Raw genomic sequence first — 23,171 nt, forward strand, 5'->3', positions numbered from 1 at the left:
AGGAGAGAGAACATAGACCCTACCCTATGAATGGAGGAGGGTCAAAGAATGTTTTATTTGATTAAAAAGTTTATTTATTTATCTTTCAAATAATATTTTAGAATCACCACAGCTGTAAATGACAATTCCAAGTGAATTATCATCTGATGGGTAATTTTTACTGTGTCTTGAGTTTGAAAGAGTTAAAAGTTCCCACTCAATCTGAGTAGTTGGTAAAAGCAGATCAATTAGCATGTTTGGAGACCATCTCAGGTGTTGCTGAGTTATTGTGCTGAATATTTAACAGTTTGTAGGCTTCTACAGAAGCCTGAGAAGCTGAAGTAGCTGAGAGTTTGTCTTTACCTATTCCTTGGAAGGCAGTTCAGACTAGAAAGAGATGAATCATCATAGACTAATCATTAGGAATACAGATTCTGAAGCCAGCCGGGGTTTGAAGCACTATCTTTGGGCAAATTACTTTACCCTTCTAAGCTTCAGTTTTTCATTTTTAAAATGGATGAATAATACCTCCTGGGGTTAAAAGATTAAGGTGGGAAGTGGAAGGGCTACTGGAGGCTGATTTAAGACCTGCCTTGCAGGTAGAATAAGTGATGAGCTCCGAAAGAAAGGTAAGCAGTAGATAAATGGTTCAGAAAATGTGTTAAGTAGCTGCTAATAGAATCATCAAATGTAGATTTTTCATGGAAATTGAAAAGATATTACAGAAATTGTGGAAAAGTATTAAACAAAGAAAGGATAATGTCCACTGGGAAATGTTGAATTTAAAATTCACAAAGACTGTTGGGCTTTTTACTTCCTCTTACAGTTTTCTCAGAATCATTAATATTAATTGTGACTGTCAGAGAGAAGAGGTATTGTGTACAGTGTTTTCCAAACTTACCCATCCAGGGACCATTTGTCTTACAGAATCTCTTGTGGCTAGCGTTTCAGCATAAGCATTTTGGGAAACACTGATGTAATCACAAAGTAATACTAACATGCGTATTATAAAGATGAGCTTAATAATTGTATTTAAGAAGTGAATTAAGATTGTTTTCTTATAATTAATTATATTCAATATTAACATAACCATAAAAGGTAGGCTGGAAGTACTATTGTGTACATGCATGCTAAATCCCTTCAGTCATGTCCAGCTCATTGTGACCCCATGGACTGCAGCACACCAGGCTCCCCTGTCTTTCACTATCTCCCAAAGTCTGCTCAAATTCACGTCCATTGAGTCAGTGATGCTGTCCAACCATCTCATCCTCTGCCACCTTCTTCTCCTTTTCCTAGCATTAATATTTCCCAGCATCAGGGTCTTTTCCAATGAGTCTTCTCTTTGTATCAGGTGGCCAAAGGATTGGTGCTTGACTATTCAGGATTGATTTCCCGAAGGATTGACTCACTGGATCTCCTTGCAGTCCTAGCGACTCTCATGAGTGTTCTCTAGCACCACAATTCGAAAGCATCAATTTCTCTGCTCCCAGTCTTCTTTCTGGTTCAACTCTTACATCTGCATACATGGCTGGATAGTGGGTGAAAAACTCTAACTTTTCAGCCTCCTTTGGTGTTCTTTATTGGATGAGGAGTTTGTATCCATGGAGAAATTTCATCTCTGTTCTACTCTGGTTTTGTTTTGGCTGCTTTTTGGAGCCCTATAGCTGGACTCTAAATAAAAGTAATTGTTTTGGATAAAAATGAGCTCTTAATAGATATTCAAAGTGAGATATTATTTGATAACTTCACCCCTGTTTCACTGCAGATGATGTTGGCTGAATATCAGAGGGTGAAGTCAAAAATGCCTCCCGTAATAGAGCAACTGATGGTCCCTCATTTGGCGAAAGTGGATGAAGCTCTCCAGCCTGGCCTGGCTGCACTGACCTGGACATCACTGAACATTGAGATGTACTTGAAAAACGCTTTTGCAAAGATAAGTAAGTCTGTTTAAATGATTATTATTTTTCAATTCTAAAGACTGAGTTTTTGAGTTCTACTGTTTAATTTCTTATAGATATTATGATATACATAATAAAACGAGAAGTGTGTTCTTAAGTTGTTCCCTAAGGAATTTGGAGAAGGCTCTTGAGAGTCCCTTGGACTGCAAGGAGATCCAACCAGTCTATTCTAAAGGAAATCAGTCCTGAATATTCATTGGAAGGACTGATGCTGAAGCTGAAACTTCAATACTTTGGCTACCTGATACGAAGAACAGACTCATTTGAAGAGACCCTGATGCTGGGAAAGATTGAAGGCAGGAGGAGAAGGGATGAGATGAGGATGAGATGAGACAGAGATGAGACAGAGGATGAGATGGTTGGATGGCATCACTGACTCAATAGACATGAGTTTGAGTAAACTCCGGGAGTTGGCGATAACAGGGAGGCCTGGCGTGCTGCAGTGCCCAGGGTCACAAAGATTCAGACGTGACTGAGCGACTGAACTGAACTGAAGGAATTTTACCAAATATATGAAATCATTAATTTCCTGGAAACCATACGTGTGTGTGTTGTGCTTAGTTGCTCAGTTGTGTCCAACTCTTTGCAACCCCATGGACTGTAACCTGCCAGGCTCCTCTGTCCGTGGGGATTCTCCAGGCAAGAATACTGGGGTGGGTTGCTATGTTCTCCTTCAGGGGATCTTCCCAACCCAGGGATCGAACCCAGGTCTACTGCATTGCAGACAGATTCTTTACCAGCTGAGCTACCAGGGAAGCCCCAGAAACCATATATATTTGCTACTTAGTTTTATCCCCAGAGATTAACTACATTTTAAAATTATGCTTATTGTTGGGCATTAGACTTTAAAGGAACTTTAGAATCATTCAGCTCTTTATACTAACAGGTTAGTGTATTTTGAGATGCTGATTTAAAAGATGTGATTTGGACAGAGCAGACTGCTGAACAGCAGGATATATGGGAAAAGTTTAAGCAAACAGTTTTGTTCCTAAAGAGAGCTATACTACACTTTAAAATATACTTAAGGTGGTATATTCCATAAATTACAATTTCCCGAATGTGTACAAGTATATTGCAAAGAAGGAGCCTAGTCTCAGAGAATTCTGGGAAATCCACGTTAAACAAGTCAGGCAGGTTTCTTTTCTGGAGGACTTTTCAGAGCCCTTGATGTGCCAGTGTTTAGTGGGTCTCCAAAAGTGGGCTTCTATAAGTTGTATTTCCCAGAGTTCCTTGGCTGCCTTCTAGGAAAGCATGTTAACGCCCGATGGAGGCATTGTTTTAGAAAGACTAGAAACGGTCATTCTCCTCTTCCATGCGGTGTCCTCATCCCTTCATGGCTCAGTTCTCCTTGTTTTTGATAGCCCAGAATATGTCCCACTCCCAAGAAGCCCACTTGGACTCTTCTACGACAAGACTACTTCCTCTTGTGACCTCCTGTTATTTTACACTGAGACAAAAGGCTCTGCATTTCTGTTTCTTCTAATGGTTCCGTCTTTCCCCCAGACTGACTGCAGAGGGCTTGAAAAATTAGGCTGTTTCTTATGCTTTTGTATTACTTTGAGTTGGGTTTGTGCTAGATACCTATACGCATATGTATTCATAATTGCGATAGTCTTATACAGTCAATCCCTTTCCATTCATTTACTTCCATAACCCCTTATCCACCCTTTGCCCCCATCACCTCTTTTATGGATCACCCTTTTCTGAGCCTCTCTCCTACGTACCTGTTCTGATAGCTCCTTATGTTCTCCCTCCGGTCTCCCTCCCTCCCTTCCTCTCTCTGTGGCTGATGCAGTAACACCTCGTCTATTTATAGCCCAGATTTTCAAGAGCTTGTCTTATTAGTAGGTTTCCACAGTACCTTCCAAATGCCTTAGAACGCAGAAGGGTCCAGCTGTTTACTAGATGCAATATACTCAAGAATATTTGATAGGTACTGGGTTAGGTGGAGCAGAGAAGTGAGGGGCTTATGGCTGAACCCTCCTACCCTCTTTGCTTTGCTTTGTAGCTTTGGGGACTAGGTTCAAAGACAACCTGTGAAGGGATCTTTGGGTATGAATGAGGCTCATTACAGTTTGAAGGTTGAATAATAGAAAATGCGTGATCAGACAACCATAGCAGTATAGGAGTGGAGAAGGTCCTTTGAGATGGAGGGGTGCTCAGGGGTCAACGCCAGCATAGGAGGAGGGGGCCACATGAATATGTGCAGATTCACAGCAAGCCTCCTGGGGGAGATGTGTTCAAGCTGAATCTGCAAGTTGAGTCAGAGTTAGGCAGGCTGAGAAAGCTGGGAAGCTGGTTAAAGAAAGAACAGTGTGAGAACTAAGTGTGAAATAGCTCTACGCATGCCTTCTAAGTCACTTCATGGAATCTTTGTGACTCCATGGACCATAGCCCACCAGGCTTCTCTGTTCATGGGATTCTCCAGGCAAGAATACTGGAGCAGGTTGCCATGCCCTTCTTCAGTGGATCTTCCCAACCCGGGGATTGAACCTGGGTTTCATGTCTACTGCAAAAGCTCTGTGGAGCAATTTTAATCCTGAATTTACTACTGAAATATAATCACTTTTTTTTTTTAAAAAGAAAAACAACAACATAATGCTTAATTTCTTTTATCCACTCTTATTTTTCTCCAAAGGGGACCTGGAGTTGCTGCTCGACAGGGTCAATGATTTGATCGAGTTCCGCATTGATGCCATCCTGGAAGAAATGAGCAGCACTCCTCTTTGTCAGCTCCCTGGGGAAGAGCCACTTACCTGCGAAGAGTTTCTCCAGATGACAAAGGTTATTAGAAGATTGATGCTTTTATTTAAACTTTATTTTGTGATTCATTTTTCTATAAAGGGCATTTTGGGAAACATCAATTGCATTTTTTTTTTCTCTTCCCATGACTGGTCTGTGATGGATGTTCTTTAAACGAGGAACCTTCCGACAATAATTTGAAAAGGAAGAGGAATGTACCCGAGGGGTCAGGTAGACATGAAGAACAAATCATTTCTTTTCAGATCAGTAAGAGAGAAATTGCCACGGAATACATTTCTCATTTTCCCACAGTTTTTGAAGTGTTAGCCACTCAGTCGTGTCCTATTCTTTGTGACCCCATGTACCATAGTCAGCCAGGCTCCTCTGTCCATGGGATTCTCCAGGCAAGAATGTAGGAGTGGATTGCCATTTCCTTCTCCAGGAGATCTTCCCAACTCATGGATCGAACCCAAGTCTCCCACATTGCAGGGAGATTCTTTACTCTCTGAGCCACCAAGGAAGCCCATAGAGCTATTTTGTTGACGAGCTTCCAGTTCTAGTTCTAGCTTCTAGCTAGGGTTCATTAATAAAATAGTTGTTTGAAACAGCTTCTGCATAGAATTTCTTCTTTAGACATTTCTGTAGGGCAGCGTTTTCCAAACTGGTGTTCTGTGGTACATGGTTCTGGATCTATTGCTGGGGAACCTGGAAAAGACTAGGTCTGTGTTCAGTTGGCCTGGGGTCAAGACTGTGGTCTCCTTCCCCCTCCAGGTTCTGTTCACATTAATGTTTTATTTATTTATTTTTAAATTTTATTTTATTTTTAAACTTTACATAATTGTATTAGTTTTGCCAAACATCAAAATAAATCCGCCACAGGTATGTTTTAGAATAAAGACCTTCAGATGGTCTCCTGGGAAAGGGTCTAGTTAACTCTCTTTAATCCATTATTTCTCAAACATTTGCAAAGGGGACACTTTCTTCCCTGTGCCACAATTAGGATCCTGGGAACAGTGTTCCATGAAGTGCCCCTTTGGGAAAGTCACTTTAGCATCATTTACAACATTTCCAATGGGCATCCTGATTATAAAAACTCATCGGTGGTGACTTTAGTATGGTATGTCAGGAGTCCAGAAGACCATCCCCACTGGAAGGACTCGTGGAACTCAATCTAGTAGCAATAAAGGCTAAGACTTATTATAGTGATATAATAAGGATACACAGGCTTCTCAGATGGCTCAGTGGTAAAGTATCTTCCCACAGTGCAGGAGACGCGGGTTCAGTCCCTGGCTTGGGAAGATCCCCTGGAGAAGGAAGTGGCAACCCACTCCAGTATTCTTGCCTGGGAAATTCCATGGACAGAGAAACCTGGTGGGCTACAGTCCATGGGGTCACAAAGAGTCAGATGCGACTGAGCAACAGAGCGCACACACAGTAAGGATACAGTAGGACCATAAGGGAAAAGACAGGCAGAGTTTGGAGGAATGCACGCATGGGCTTCCTTATTCTTTCTCCCTCAGCCACAAAGAGCTCACTGTCTCTCCCTGCCCTCCCTGCTCCCACCCCACCATCACCCACTGACCCCCAGCAAAAGAAATGCAGTCACGAGTGTGCAGTATTTCTGCCCAGGAAAGCCCGTTAAGAGACTTCATGCCCAAGGTATTGACTGGGTCTCATCACAGAGGTGGGCTTCCCTTGTGGTTCAGCTGGTAAAGAATCTGCCTGCAATGCAGGAGACCTGGGTTCAGTCTCTGGGTTGGGAAGATCCCCTGGAGAAAGGAATGGCTACCCACTCCAGTATAGTGGCCTGGAGAATTCCATGGACTGTATAGTCCATGGGGTTGCAAAGAGATGGACAGGACTGAGCGACTTTCACTTTCCCTTTTCATCACACAGGTGCTCTCTGCCTAGCATGCACCAAAATTCCAGACACCCAGATGGAAAGCTGGTTGGCAAGATAAACAACACTGTTTGCCCAGATAGTCTGAGCACAGAGAGGCACTCTCTGTAGCCTGTAGGAACCTTCCTAAAATCCAAGCTCCCAGACACCAGCCAGAGATCCACCTCATTAGCAGGAGAACAATCTCAGGCCTGCCATGTTAACCTTTTTCTGCATATATAGTCATCTTCAGTTTATATTAAATTTGTATATAGTCAAAATTAAATGTTCACATTTTAGAAATTTCTCCATCATCCTTCTCTTAGACTCACTGTCTGTGTGTAGACCCCAAACTGTACCTCTTCTCTTTTGCTCATTTGCTGTACTCCCACTCTGAGAAATTATTGGGCTCCATGGTTTTTAATATTACCCCACTGGATAATTGCACTCATCTCACACGCTAGTAAAGTAATGCTCAAAATTCTCCAAGCCAGGCTTCAGCAATACATGAACCGTGAACTTCCAGATGTCCAGGCTGGTTTTAGAAAAGGCAGAGGAACCAGAGATCTAATTGCCAACATCTACTGGATCATTGAAAAAGCAAGATAATTCCAAAAAAACATCTATTTCTGCTTTATTGACTATGCCAAAGCCTTTGAGTGTGTGGATCACAATAAACTGTGGAAAATTCTGAAAGAGATGGGAATACCAGACCACCTGACCTGCCTCTTGAGAAACCTGTATGAAGGTCAGGAAGCAACAGTTAGAACTGGACATGGAACAACAGACTGGTTCCAAATAGGAAAAGGAGTACGTCAAGGCTGTATAATGTCACCCTGCTTATTTAACTTCTATGCAGAGTACATCATGAGAAACGCTGGGCTGGAGGAAGCACAAGCTGGAATCAAGATTGCCAGGATAAATATCAATAACCTCAGATATACAGATGACAGCACCCTTATGGCAGAAAGTGAAGAGGAGCTAAAAAGCCTCTTGATGAAAGTGAAAGAGGAGAGTTAAAAAGTTGGCTTAAAACTCAACATTCAGAAAACCAAGATCATGGCATCCAGTCCCATCACTTCATGGCAAATAGATGGGGAAACAGTGGACACAGTGGCTAACTTTATTTTTCTGGGCTCCAAAATCACTGTGGATAATGATTGTAGCCATGAAATTAAAGGACACTTACTCCTCTGAAGGAAAGTTATGACCAACCCAGATAGCATATTAAAAAGCAGAGACATTACTTTGCCAACAAAAGTCCGTCTAGTCAAGGCTATGGTTTTTCCAGTGGCCATGTATGGATGTGAGAGTTGGACTATAAAGAAAGCTGAGCACTGAAGAATTGATGCTTTTGAATGGTGTTGGAGAAGACTCTTGAGAGCCCCTTGGACTGCAAGGAGATCCAACCAGCCCATCCTAAAGGAGATCAGTCCTGGGTCTTCATTGAAAGGACTGATGTGGAAGCTCAAAGTCCAATACTTTGGCCACCTGATGCGAAGAGCTGACTCATTTGAAAAGACCCTGATGCTGGGAAAGATGGAGGGCAGGAGGAGAAGGGGATGACAGAGGATGAGATGGTTGGATGGCATCACTGACTCAGTGGACATGGGTTTGGGTGAACTCCGGGAGTTGGTGATGGACAGGGAGGCCTGGCGTGCTGTGGTTCATGGGGTCGCAAAGAGTCGGACATGACTGAGCGAGTGAACTGACTGACTGACTGGTTCTTAGGATTACTTTATAAAAGTGCAAAATTTTAAAACAATTAAATTTAAAAGCAAATTTTAAAAGTGAGAGTGTTAGTCGCTCAGTCATGTCTCACCCTTTGCAACTCCATGGACTGTAGCCTGCTAGGTTCCTCTGTCCATGGGGATTCTTCAGGCAAGAATACTGGAGTGGGTTGCCATTCCCTTCTCCAGGGGATCTTTCTGACCCTGGGATCAAACTTGGAACTCCCACATTGCTGTGCTGTGCTTAAATGTTCAGTCATGTCTGACTCTTTACAACTCCATGGACTGTAGCCTGATAGGTTCCTCTGTCCATGGGGATTCTCCAGGCAAGAATACTGGAGTGAGTTGCCATGCCCTCCTCCAAGGAATCTTCCCAACCCAGGGATTGAACCCAGGTCTCCTACATTGCAAGCAGATTCTTTATTGTCTGAGCCACCAGGGAAGTCCCAAGAATATTGGAGTGGGTAGCCATTCCATCCTAAAATATTAAAAAAAATGGGAAAAGTAGCATTTTTATATATTACACTGCCATTGTGATAATTTGGTATATTGCCTTTTTATATTTGTGATCCTTACTGTACAGACTGCAGATTTGTAATGGTGTTTTTTTCTTTCTCCCACTTACTTTTTCTTCTGAAAATATTTCTCATGTTGCTACAAGGCCACCATTTTAAGGATGCCTTCAGAATATTCTATTGAGTTGATGTGTCCTAATTTACTTGCTTTGCTATTGTTGGATAGCTAGATGATTTCTAGTTTTGCTCTTTTGCCAAGAGTACAATGAATATGTTTATATGTTTCATGCTTTTTATTCCCCTTTAGGAGTATTTCCTCCTCCAAAAAAAATGTGTCTTCATTTAATAGCTGTTAATATTTGTAGCCAAATTGCTTTTCAAACTGATGATATCAACTTAAAATGCCATCTGCAATGTAGCAGTACCAATTTCACTGTCTTCCAACAAACTCTGCTTTATTATAATTACTGTAAATTATAATAAAATTTTTGTTAGAATAAGGTACATAGTAGAGCAATGCATTTATTATAATAAAATACAACAATAAATGTATTGCAAGTAATTATAAATTATTAATTTTACCCTAAGTAGCAAAATCATAGAGCCTAATTTTAATTTGCATTTTGATTACCAAAGTGAATGATTACCAATATAAAAGAATGCTTTCTCTTGAATTCATTTACTTTTTATAATTCATTTTTTCCTTCAAGAATTTTTTTATGGAGCTTCTGTGTGAAACACTGCTTGGGAATAAGACAGTGAACAAAACAAGTGAAATCTCTGCCATTGCAATGCTCGCTTTCAAGTGGAGGATGTAGAAAAACAAGCAAACAAAAAAGCCAGTGAGCAAACAACATGCCTAGTTCAGTGGAGGAAAGTTAAGAGGATAGTGGAGAAAAGGAGTACCTGAAAGGGAGTAGTGGTTTTATGTCGATGGTCAGGGATGACCTCTGTAATTACACATCTGAACACAGGAAGTGAGGGAGAAAGCCATGTGACTATGTCTGGGGAAAAGCTTTCCAGGCAGTGGGAATAGGAAGTGCAAAGGTCCTGAGGCTTATTCTTATGGTAGAAAGGCACTGAGTTGAAGTCCGTTGATTATATTCATATGCTGGGGTGGAGGAGATCAAGAAGAGAAGGAAAAAGGGAATGGTTGGTAAGTGTAGTCCCAGGGAAGCAGGCGAGTGTGGCTTAGAACTTAGATTGTGGGATTTTTTTTTTTTTAAAGCAGCTACTTGTGTTGTTTAATTTTTAAACTTTTATTTAATTTACCTATTATTTATTTTTGACTGCTCTGGGTCTTCATGTGGTGCATGGATGTCTCATTGCGGTGGCTTTTCTTGTTGCCTCACATGGGCTCTAGGTGCCCGGGCTTCAGTAGCGGTGGCACCTGGGCTTAGTTGCCCTGTGCCAAGTGGGATCTTCCTGGACCAGGAATCGAACCTGTGGCCCCTGCATTGGCAGGTAGATTCTTGACCACTCAACCACCAGGAAAGTCCCTCATATTCTTAACTAGAGGGATAAACATTGTATTCCTGAAAAAGGAGGAAAGAGAGTTGACGATGGATGCTGGTTAGTCTTCTGGATGAGGGCATGGGGTCAGGGCCAGGTCACGGGGAGGATGGTGAAAGGATTTGAGGGGACAAGGATTTGAGAACACAGTTGTTCTGGGGCCTGGTAGGGAATGTGACTGGAGTCACATAAAATGATTCCTGGGTAGCATTAGGAGCTGGACTGCATTTGGGGGCCATGAATTCCCAGTGCCAAGCCCCTGCCTTGCCATGACCTGTGTGTGCAAGTAGAGATTGTAGATTATCTGATCATTTGGGTTGGACTTCTCCTGCGTAGGGCCCTGGAAGGCTGAGGGGTTGATGGAGTAAAGGCTGTTGGCAAAAGAATGATTGATGTGAGACATCATCCTTAGGGGAGGGTGTGCAGAGTCAGAGGGTTTATTAAGGGTGAATGTCGTGGCTGATGAGGAGGTAAATGAACCCTGAGGCTAATGGAGTGGAGGGTCCATGAGGACATTAGAGCGTCTCAAGGTGAACCATGGTTGAAGCTGGAGACCATGACCCACCCACAGTCTGTTGCTTCATGGGCTTGTTTTTTCAATTAGGTGGTAAATCACTGACTATATCATCTCTTTGTCTGTCTATTTGTCTTGATTAAAGTGCCCCAGTATATTCATTTGTATTTATTACACTCTTGAGAAATGTATAATCTAGTTGGAGGGGAGGGGAATACTTAAAGTTAGTTAGGGGTTGATGATGGATTGTTGGCAAAGGTGAACAGGGAACGGAGCAGATTTATATGAAATAGAAGAAGCTTCGTGGGAAGAGAGGCTCTTCATGGCTTTTGGACTTATTTCCTCCACTGCTGGAGAAGTTAGAGTGATTGTGGTCCATCTATTCACCAGTTGGTTCTTTCATCTTTAATACAGTCCTTTACAGGATGCCTGGCCTGGGTTAGTGTGAGAAGTATGGCCAAACATTGCTGGAGGCCAAAATCTCATCTGCAGGCTGGACCTGTTGCGTTGCTACCATTACTGATGTGCTATCAATAGCTAGATAAACAAATATGACATGATGCTATTTTTTTGATAGGACCTTTGTGTAAATGGTGCTCAGATACTACACTTTAAAAGCTCTTTAGTGGAGGAAGCAGTTAATGAGCTAATAAATATGTTGCTGGATGTGGAAGTTCCATCTAAGGAAGAAAGAGAGAAAGTATTCAATGTGAATAGTGATGATTGGAAAAACGAAAGTTCAGGTAAGAGAGGGGGGTAACGGAAAGGTCTTGTTTTTCTAGGACATGCCTGAAAACCAAAATTTAATTTTCTACTTCGCAGTGAATTTCACACTCTAATAAGACCCTCCCAGTTTTATAAGGACATTAATAAATCTGAAATTAGGATTCGGGGCACACTTGAATGATGGCATGTTATTAATTTCCATTACTTTTTGTTCAGCTCTACAAACGTGTACTTCACACTGGTCCTTGTTAGCTCTCTTTGCATTTAGGTATAAGTGTGTGTTTTTTCACTTTATCAGTAAAGTAGGATGGATTATGGGTTGGAATTCCCACTGGAGTATGTCTACACCAGAGCAAGTGGTTTGTGGAACAGATGAAGACAGCGAGAGGCAGAGAAGGGATGCTGTTCCCCAAGGGTTTGTGGTTGTTTGTGAAAGAGAGACCCCAGAGAGCCAGCACCTAGGACCCCAGCCCTGTCTTGTTTTTGCATAGCTCCTACCTCTCCTCCTATTCCCATGAGTCAAGGATGAGAGGTTGCATCAGTCCACCTTGTTCCCCCAATGTCCTCTTCCTATCCTTTGATGGCCTCATTTCATAAGAAGTATGACATTTAAGTGTTATTAAACTTGCACGTACGTGCGTATGTGCGGGCTCAGTCCTATCCGACTCTTTGAGACCTCATGGACTGTAGCCCACCAGGCTCCTCTGTTCATAGGATTCTCCAGGCAGGAATACTAGAGTGGGTTACCGTTTCCTCCTCCAGGGGATCTTCCTGACCCAGGGATCAATCAATTATGTGTTTTGTGTTTCCTGTGTTGGCAGGCGGGTTCTTTACCACTGCACCAATTTATCTTAATGTTCTTCTTTAACTGCAATAGATGCCCCCCTGCCCCCATCTCTTTCAATTTCTCTCATTTTGTAACAGCAAAAAGAGAAGAAGAAAATTCTGATGCCTTGACTTCTTCCCTTAATGCCGGGGCAGGCCTCCTGCCTTTGATGACAATCTCAAGAAAGAAGAAAGAGATCGAAGTGTTAGAGGAAGGAGCCCGAGAGCTGCTCTCTCACTTCAATCACCAAAACACGGACGCTCTTCTGAAAGTTACAAGGAACACACTGGAGGCCGTCCGCAGGCGCGTTCAGTTCTGCAACATGACGAGCTTCCGGGGTAACTAGCTCACAGCATTTGCCTCTTGGCTTGCCAAGCCTGGCCTCTGGTTGTGTGTGCATGTGTGTGCGTTCCTGTTAAATTTAAATAATCCAAACCCTCACCATTTCTTCAGTGCCTCATTGTACATTTATATAATATGAACTTGGATTATCCCAGCCGTTGGATGAAGTACACACTATCATTTCTCTCATTTAAGACTGATAAGACTGGAGTCCAGGAAAGTTAAGTAATTGACTTAAGGCCACTTAGCTTTTGTTAATAACATAATAATCAACATCACATTTAATATTTTTGTAATAAGATGAAAACCTGTGAAATGAATTGTTTTAACTAGTAAAAGAAGAAATACTTTAAAAAGAAGCTATATAGAAACATACTTTCATTGTTAAATCATTAGATTATTAGCCAGTCTTATAAAGAAAGATTTTATTAATGTCATAACCTCCAAAGCAGAAAATTATTATTATTTTTTTTGCTATTTTCATGTCAATTTAGTACTTTCCAGCTTGTTTCTCCATTCTTAAAACAATCATCTCTCTTCAGCACCATTCAGAAATTGGTTTCCAAAAAAAAAAAAGAAGTTGGTTTCCCAGATGGGCCACAAAAACCATTCAAATCTAGAGACATTCTGAAACTAAACTTTAAATTGAAAACATATAAAAACAAAGTAACAATAATTAATTAAAACTGAAAAAGTAATAGGATAATAAACCTTTTTATTTATTTTGAACATGGACACCTAAGGGAAAGCAGTTAGTTAACTCTAATAGTTAATTAAAAGTGGATGAAAAGAAGTGGAAACATTGAAAGAACTTTTTTTTTTCCATATTCTCCATATATATTTATTTATTTATATACATACACAGTATTTTCCCGTCGTATTTATATACACACATTGTATATTCAATGTATATATACATACATTGTATATATTGTATGTATATTTATATACATACAATATATATTCCCCCCAGTATTTTTTTTTAAATTTTATTTTATTTTTAAACTTTACATAATTGTATTAGTTTTGCCAAATATCAAAATGAATCCACCACAGGTATACATGTGTTCCCCATCCTGAACCCTCCTCCCTCCTCCCTCCCCATACCATCCCTCTGGGTCGTCCCAGTGCACCAGCCCCAAGCATCCAGTATCGTGCATCGAACCTGGACTGGCAACTCGTTTCATACATGATATTTTACATGAAAGAACTTTTGATTGGCAACTTGGTTTATTATGTTTTATTTCACTTCAAAATGGAGGATAGTCCTTTTCTTTGACATGGGGCTAATGTTTGAACTTAGCAACTGTTGATATGTTGGATATTGTCTGCTGTCTTCCCCAGCTTTACATATTACAGGTATTTCCAATTGTATAGAGTTGCACACATGCATATCCATATTTATATACCCATAACTATGCCTATATCCAACTTTAAAAGTCCCTCGGATATAAATGGTGAATTACACTTTATTTTGTCCCTGCTCTTTAACCGCTCCCAATGTGATATACTCTGATGTATATCAGCGTGATGATAGTGATGGTAGAAAGACATATATTTTATCTGAAATTCCAAGCTGGCGTTTGTTCTGATAGTCTTGTGTTTTACCCCTTACTTACTTATTCTATATTTAATTTGCTGGCATCCTGTTATTCAGACAGTCTCATCTTCAATATTTTAGGTAAGAGTTCCTATAATTATATAATCTGCCAACTCCCTGCAGCCAATTTTCTTTATGGAGCATGTACCCATAGATTGTAATCAGCAGAAGATGGCTTGGGTTCTACTGAACTGCTGTGTTCCACTGAGCAAAACTAGATCCTCTATTAGTTTTTACTCATTCACTCATACGTTCAGCAAACTCATATTGTCTGATGATATACCTATTATGTATTTATCTAGGTGCTTTTGTTTTTCTGGTTAAAAATGAGATTTTATCTTTTTCATTAAAAAAAGAATCTTTTTAAATGAAAAAGATGAAAGCTTCCCTATTCTGTGTTAACTCAGACAGTAACAGTGCCTCTAAAGTGAAGCAGAACGGTCTGCCCATTTTCCGGGCAAGCGTCACTCTGGCCATCCCCAACATCAGCATGGCCCCAGCCCTTGAAGACATACAGCAGACGCTGAACAAAGCCGTGGAGTTCGTCGTCACTGTCAGCAAGGGGGTCAGACAGTGGAGCAGTGAGCCGGTGTCCAAGGTGGGTTTGGCATGAGGAAACCGTTACATGTGGAAGCTGCTTCTTTTACAGGTGACAGGGGACTGAAAGGTGTCCTTTTCCATTGCAGAAAAAGATGCAGGAAAGAAAACTGACTGCTCTGCAGCATAATGAAGACAGTGATTCTGATACTGAAATGGGAGAAAACGAACTTCAAGGTTAATGTTCTTTTAGTTCTTTCTGACTAGTCATTCTAAATCAAAACCTGTTGAGCTAAAATGTATTTCCATCCCCCTGCCCCCGTGCATGATATTGTCTGATCAGATTGTGATATTAATCTATGAGTCAATTTCATGTTTGTGAAATACAGATTCATGTATTTTATATCACCATGATAGTGAAGTTTATTCTTATTTTTTAAAGATTTATTTATTTATTTATGGCTGTACTGGGTCTTGGAGAAGGCGATGGCACCCCACTCCAGTACTCTTGCCTGGAAAATCCCATGGACGGAGGAGCCTGGAAGGCTGCAGTCCATGGGGTCACTAAGAGTTGGACATGACTGAATGACTTCACTTTCAATTTTCACTTTCATGCATTGGAGACGGAAATGGCAACCCACTCCAGTGTTCTTGCCTGGAGAATCCCAGGGACGGGGGAGCCTGGTGAGCTGCCGTCTCTGGGGTCGCACAGAGTCGGACACGACTGAAGCGACTTAGCAGCAGCAGTACTGGGTCTTTGTTGCTGTGCCTGGGTTTTCTCTGGTTGAGTGAGCGGGGGCTTCTCACTGCAGTGGCTTCTCTTGTTGGGGAGTACGGGCTCTAGGCCTGCAGGCTTTAATAGTTGTGGCATGTGGCTCAGTCGTTGCAGTTCTCGGGCTCTAGAGCACAGACTCAGTAGTTGTGGTGCATGGGCTTAGTTGTCCCATGGCATGTAGGCTCTTCCTGGACCAGGGATCGAACCTGTGTCCCCTGCACTGGCAGCACATTCTTTATCACTGTGCCACCAGGGAAGCCCCTAAATAGTGTGTTTTAAATGTATATATCAAAGATATACTGGGGAACAAGAAGGATTTTAGCCTCACAGTTTAAAGAAAAGCTTGTCATTATCACAATGAATATTTCCTGATTTAAGAGATCTTTAGTATTTTGACACATTGTGTGCCCTGTTTCGCTTACATAATGTGATTTTTGCTGTATATCTCATGATTTTCATTTATGCTATTGTTGTTGTTCAGTTGCTAAATTGTGTCCGACTCTTCGTGACCCCACGGACTGCAGCAGCCAGGCTTCCCTGTTCTTCACTATTTCCCGGAGTTTGCTCAAACTCATGTCCATTGAGTCAGCGATGCTATCCAACCATCTCATCCTCTGTCGTCCACTTCTCCTCCTGTCCTCAATCTTTCCCAGAATCAGGATCTTTTCCATTGAGTCGGGTCTTCACATCAGGTGGTCAAAGTATTGGAGCTTCAGCTTTATCATCAGTCCTTCCAATGAATATTCAGGGTTGTTTTCCTTTAGGACTGACTGGTTTGATCTTGCAGTCCCACAAGAGTCTTCTCCAGCACCACATTTCGAAAGCATCGATTCTTTGATGCTCAGCATTCTTTATGGTCCTACTCTCACGTCTGTACATAACTATTGGAAAAGCCATAGCTTTGACTATATGAACCTTTGCCAGCAAAGTGATGTCTCTGCTTTTTAATGTGCTGTCTAGGTTTGTCATACCTTTTCTTCCAAGGAGCAAGCATCTTTTAATTTCATGGCTGCAGTCACTGTCTGCAGTGATTTTGGAGCTCAAGAAAATAAAATCTGTCACTATTTCCACATTTCCCTCTTCTATTTGCCATGAAGTAATGGGACTGGATGCCATGATCTTAGTTTTTTGAATGTTGAGTTTTAAGTCAGCTTTTTCACTCTCCCCTTTCACCCTCATCAAGAGGCTCTTTAGTTCCTCTTTGCTTTCTGCCATTAGGATGGTGTCATCCCCATATCTGAGGTAATATTAGGGAGTATATCACATTCAAGTTGCTAATGATAGATGATAAATGTAGTCTTTATTTATTCAAACTTCTTTTAAAGCAGCTGAGCAAACAGCAGAGCTTGTGTAATTTTCAATTAGTGCTCATATCCCTTGAGATGATAAATAAACTAACCACCAGGAAGGCACTGAAACAAGTCCCTCTTTAAAATAATCTGTAACCAAAGAGGATAAAGGCAGAGTGCGCAGGCTCAGAGGTTGCAGTGCATGGGCTTAGTTGCTGTAAGGCATGTGGGATCTTGCTTCCCCAAGCAGAGAATGAACCTGCATCCCTTGCACTGCAAGGTGGGTTCTTAACCACTGGACCACAGAGAAGCCCCTCTATCGCTTTTATAAAGAAGATTTTCCGAAGTCCTTACTTTACTTACAGTGCTAGTCACTCAGTCGTGTTTGACTCTTTGTGACCCCATGAACTGTAGCCTGCCAGGCTCCTCTGTCCATGAGATTTCCCAGGCAAGAATCCTGGAGTGGGCGGCCGTGTCCTTCAGGGGATCTTCCTGACCCAGGGATTGAACCTTGGGCTTCTGCATTGGCAGGCAGACTCTTTACTGTCTGAGCCACCAGAGAAGCCCTCTTACTGTTACAGAAACTCGCTCATCTTTTTTAAAGCATGTTTCTATACTATTGATATAAATATTTCTCTCTTTTTTTTTTCCCTTTAGATACCCTTGAGATAGCATCTGTGAACTTACCCATTCCTGTGCAAACCAGGAACTATTATAAGAATGTTTCTGACAACAAAGAGATTGTAAAATTAGTCTCTGTGCTTAGCACAATCATCAACTCCACCAAAAAGGTATGCCAAGAGGATTTGCAGCCAGGCTATTTTGCTTTACAGCACAGACCTGTGTGATGTCCAGCATTAAAGCTTGCCCTTCATGTAGCCTGGGCCCACCCTCTGTGACTTCAGTGAGCAACTTATGGAATCTTGTATGTGCTCAGCAAATGTTTAACTCAAGATTTTTCATTCCAGATTGCAAGGTGAAAGAGAACTGTCTTTTCTGTTTTCTTATATTGTCTCCTGTTTAATGCCTTAAACTACTTATGTACTTATATACTGCTAGTGCAAATAAGTCTGTTAAAAAATTTGATACTTCTCAAAGCCCAAGTCAGACTTCACTTTCAAAAAGTCAGTGATGCTGGAACTGGCTTGTATCATTTGAAATAGAGTAAAATTTACACTCTAATTTTGTATTTGTGTATATCAGATGAATGTTTATGTATATTATAATGTGGAAATAAGATAATACTGAATATTGAAAATATTATCAGCACAAACTTGCCCTGGACATGGATATAAATTCAGGTTAATTTTTTTCTTCCAACCTCTTCTTGTCTCAACTTTCCCTTTTCTGTTCAGGCAAATCTGTTTTCATGGTCAAAAAGACTCAAAATTCTAACACCAATTTCTCCTTAAAAGAAAATATTCACATTGCCACTAAGACCTGCTGACTCTTTAAAAATGTTTCTCAGTGTTGAGGAAACAGCTGTCACTCAGCAAATATGTCTTTTCTATTACTCAGTTTTGATAGAATGAACTTCTTTTGTTTGAAAGTGTTTTGAAAATCTGCCTTTGCTGTAACCATGTGAGGAAATATTAAGTTTAATTTTAATGTATTCCTGAGGGAACTGGAAGCTTTTGCATTTCTGAACTTTCTATTTTCCTTTCTTAATATCATGAAGGTCCTGTATTTAAGTTTGCCCTCGGGACTGCGTTCACATAATTCAATTTATCAAATATTTGTCTAGTGCTTAGTTTATCAAGCTCTATACTAAATGTAAAGGTAAGTAGAGTATTTTATGATGATAATAAGCATTGAAGGATCCTTTCCAATCCTCAGTAATTGTAGAAAACACAATAAAATAGACAATAATAAAGTTCATTACTTTCTCTGAATGTAAGCAGCCAGTATTATGAAAATCTAAGAGTAAGCCCTAGTAGTTGAAATTAATATCCTACTGGCACCAAAATATTTATGTGTGTGTCATTTTTGTTACATTTGCCTTTCTATTATATGAAGGAAATGTACGGATGTTAGTCTTTGATATTTGGCAAAACTAATACAATTATGTAAAGTTTAAAAAATAAAATTAAATTAAAAAAAAATAGAAAAAGTTGGGACTTAGAATAACTTGAAGGACTTTATCCAGATTGATAGGATGGCCAAATTGTTTGTGGAAGTATATATGCACACTTGGTCACAGTGTTAAATGTGGCCCTCCATAGCCATCAACCCTTCTGGATTTTGTGTGACTGACCTTTCCTCAACCACAGAAAATCCTCTGATCTCAGCCCCTTTCCTCTTACAGGAGCTAACTGAATCAGAATGTAAACTTGACCTACATTCAGCTCATCCAAAGGTTGGCCATCAACTTATAATACTGCCTGGCTTGAAAAGATGAGCTGGACCAAATAATCAAAATAACCATGGCAATTAAAATAGCTTAAATAAATCAACCATACAAATGTAGTTCATGTAATTTTCCTTTAGATTCTAGGTTACCTCTGCTTTCAAAAGTCCCAATTTAATCAAGTTTAGACACTTTCAGATAAAATAAATGAGAGTCTAAAACTTATTTAGGTAGAGTATGTTCTTAATAATATAAACTCTTGGATGTTGAAAGATCGGGATTCTGGAATTTCTACCCATATTTAGGGGTCCTTGATGATCTGTAATTCATTCTCCAAACCATCATCCATTTGTAAGAATGTCCACATGCTGTTGCAATGCATTCTGGGTGTGTATGTCAGCATCTCAGCTCACGCCGGGGGATTGGCTGTGGTTGGGACATACAGCAGCAGGCTTACCTTTCTGCATTTTCATGAGTGGGAAGTCTCAACACGCATTAAGCCCGAGGTTCTGAGTGACACATTAGCTTCATGTTGGGCATGGCGGTAAAGCTATCCTTGGTTTGGTACAACTTGGTGAAATTTACTTAATTGGACCATTTAGAATGAAGTTGGAAATGCTCTTTTCTTTCAAATAATGGCATTTTCACTCTCAGCTTAAAGTTTTTTTTTTTCTCATTCAGATGTAACTCTGAAATTATAATATTAGTCAGTAGAAAAAGTTGATTGCCAAGAGCTTAGATTAGATGCCAACATTAGAATGAGGAGACAAATCTTAATTGTTTGGAGATGATATAATTATCTACCAAGTAAATCCAAAAGTGCTAATCTGAAAAGAAAATATGGCTTAGTAAAGAGTTAAGTTAGTAGTAAGTTGAAAGATAGGCATTTCTGATGAAATACAGTAAATATGTTCCTAAGAAGCTTGATTTGCAACATTGCACATTTAATAAAATAGGGATTATGAGAAAAATGGGGTTGGGAAGAACATACAAAATGTAGGAAATTCTGTAACCAGGGTAGTTAACAAAAAACGGTAACAATCATAGTAAGATACTAAGCCATTTAATGACATTGTAATGAGTATGAAACTTTACTATCAAAGATGAAAGAAACTTGGGAGAAGGTGATGTAAAAAACAGTTAAAAATGCTGAGTTATGGAAACAACGGTAAAATATGCAAAAATCAGGTCTGACTGTGCCAAGAACATTCTCAAAACAAAGTGGAGACCAAATTAACCCAAAAGAAAGAAGGGGCAGAAAGCATTGTGGCTCTCTGTGGGTTGCTGCTTTAGTGAGTACAAACCAAAGTACTGGGAAAAATAACTCTTGAAAATGTGAGCCTCGTGTTATATTGACATCATTTCTTATTTGCCAATTGTGAGAGAGCCAATGCATCTTACAGAAGCATACTTTGTAGCAAACAGGACCATTCATTAAAAAACCAACTGAAAAACAGTTTATATGCCATTCATATAGTTATAAGAATAGTGGGAAAAGGTCATTTTTATGATAACAACATCATTGGAGAATACCTAGGAGCATACATGATGAGAAGTTTGTAGGGTCTTTATGAAGATTTCTCTAAAACTTAACAAGGAAGTTAGAAAGGAAAGATGAGAAGATACACAGAAATATTTAACACTGTATGGATGTCAGTCCTTATCTAATATATTTATGCATTTTGTGGATTCCATGCAGTCTTTCAATGGAGTTGGATGCTGGATGTATCTGTTTGTGTCTCTATATCTAATCTCCATACTCTGAACTTAGGGAACAAGTCAATGGGTTTCCTTTGAGATTTCCAGTGGATTTCACCCATGAGAGTCTTGGAGGAGCTCTGAGTGGAAGAAAGTGACCTCAGAGTATTTTTTTACCCCTGTAGCATCACCCTCTCCTTGGTATGGTTTTGAGCTGTGGTTTTTGACCTGAGGTCCAGCTCCAATCAACTGGGCCCTGTCCAAAAGAGATTTCATGGACTCAACTCGCTGCCCTACCCTCCCAGAAACTGTTCCTTTCCTTTTTGCCTAAGATGGTAGTTCTATTGTTACCAGTCCCGGGTTACTAGTTCATTGTTGTATCTGGGTCTAGTTCTATGGCATCTTCAACTAGTCACATGGTTCACTAATTAAGCATGTTAATGAATTGATGGGAACCCCTAGCAATTGGCAAATATATGCAGAGTACATCATGAGAAACGCTGGGCTGGAAGAAGCACAAGCTGGAATCAAGATTGCCAGGAGAAATATCAATAACCTCAGATATGCACATGACACCACCCTTATGGCAGGAAGTGAAGAGGAACTAAAAAGCTTCTTGATGAAAGTGAAAGAGGAGAATGAAAAAGTTGGCTTAAAGCTCAACATTCAGAAAACTAAGATCATGGCATCTGGTCCCATCACTTCATGGAAAATAGATGGGGAAACAGTGTCAGACTTTATTTTTGGGGGCTCCAAAATCACTGCAGATGGTGATTGCAGCCATGAAATTAAAAGACGCTTACTCCTTGGAAGGAAAGTTATGATCAACCTAGATAGCATATTCAAAAGCAGAGACATGACTTTGTGAACAAAGGTCCGTCTAGTCAAGGCTATGGTTTTTCCAGTAGTCATGTATGGATGTGAGAGTTGGACTGTAAAGAAAGCTGAGCACTGAAGAATTGATGCTTTTGAAGTGTGGTGTTGGAGAAGACTCCTGAGAGTCCCATGGACTGCGAGGAGATCCAACCAGTCCATTCTGAAGGAGATCAGCCCTGGGATTTCTTTGGAAGGAATGATGCTAAAGCTGAAACTTCAGTACTTTGGCCACCTCGTGTGAAGAGTTGACTCATTGGAAAAGACTCTGATGCTGGGAGGGATTGGGGGCAGGAGGAAAGGGGGACAACAGAGGATGAGATGGCTGGATGGCATCACTGACTCGATGGGCGTGAGTCTGAGTGAACTCCGGGAGTTGGTGATGGACAGGGAGGCTTGGCGTGCTGCAATTCATGGGGTTGCAAAGAGTCGGACACGACTGAGCGACTGAACTGAACTGAACTGATTGTGATGTTGTTTTTTATTCTTCCTTTTCTACACAAATCTGTCATTTATATTCTAGGAAGTTATTACATCCATGGACTGCTTCAAACGCTATGATCACATTTGGCAAAAGGAGAAAGAAGAAACTATTATGACATTTATTATAAAAAACCCCTCACTTTCTGAATTTGAATCCCAGATTCTCCACTTCAAAAAACTAGAGCAAGAAATTAATGCTGAGCCTGAGTATATCTGTGTGGGTGCCATTGCCCTGTATACAGGTTGGTTCATGTCATGAAAGTTCAACAGTATTTTTCTGTCTCTTTACCTAGGTTAGCATTCCAGAGAGTTCTAGCTTTCTTAAAGATTGACTTTCCTTTTATGAGCCTCAAGTTGCAAGACCAATTTGTAGATTTTGTTTTTAATCTCTTCTGCATAATTATTTGGAGAAGGCAATGGCACCCAACTCCAGTACTCTTGCCTGGAAAATCCCATGGATGTAGGAGCCTGGTAGGCTCCAGTCCATGGGGTCGCTTAGAGTCGTGCATAACTGAGTGACTTCACTTTCACTTTTCACTTTCATGCATTGGAGAAGGAAATGGCAACCCACTCCAGTATTCTTGCCTGGAGAATCCCAGGGACAGAGGAGCCTAGTGGGCTGCCGTCTATGGGGTCGCACAGAGTCGGACACGACTGAAGCGACTTAGCAGCAGCAGCAGCAGCAGCAGCAGCATAATTATTTATTCTGGACTGTTTTGGGACACTTTGATGCTAAACCTTGAAAATAAAGGCTAATTAAGAGAAGGGAGGAGTCTCATATTTGGAATTAAAATGTACTGTTTTTAATAAATAACAACAGCAAACATTTGAGGCTTATCTACAAGT

At 40.6% G+C, this 23,171-nt stretch overlaps 1 protein-coding gene across 1 annotated transcript in view; it reads left to right on the top strand.

Moving 5' to 3' along the window:
• Positions 1-23,171, top strand: part of DNAH5 (dynein axonemal heavy chain 5) — a 270,204-nt gene that overhangs the window by 44,275 nt on the left and 202,758 nt on the right. The window contains exons 16-23 of the mRNA XM_055554828.1: positions 1,745-1,916; positions 4,576-4,721; positions 11,407-11,572; positions 12,480-12,719; positions 14,731-14,921; positions 15,010-15,097; positions 17,582-17,715; positions 22,366-22,567. Of these exons, the coding sequence (XP_055410803.1) occupies positions 1,745-1,916; positions 4,576-4,721; positions 11,407-11,572; positions 12,480-12,719; positions 14,731-14,921; positions 15,010-15,097; positions 17,582-17,715; positions 22,366-22,567 (1,339 nt within the window). The remainder of the gene's footprint in view (positions 1-1,744; positions 1,917-4,575; positions 4,722-11,406; positions 11,573-12,479; positions 12,720-14,730; positions 14,922-15,009; positions 15,098-17,581; positions 17,716-22,365; positions 22,568-23,171) is intronic.

This window comes from Bubalus kerabau, chromosome 18 (assembly GCF_029407905.1).
Source record: "Bubalus kerabau isolate K-KA32 ecotype Philippines breed swamp buffalo chromosome 18, PCC_UOA_SB_1v2, whole genome shotgun sequence".
NCBI lineage: Eukaryota > Metazoa > Chordata > Mammalia > Artiodactyla > Bovidae > Bubalus > Bubalus kerabau.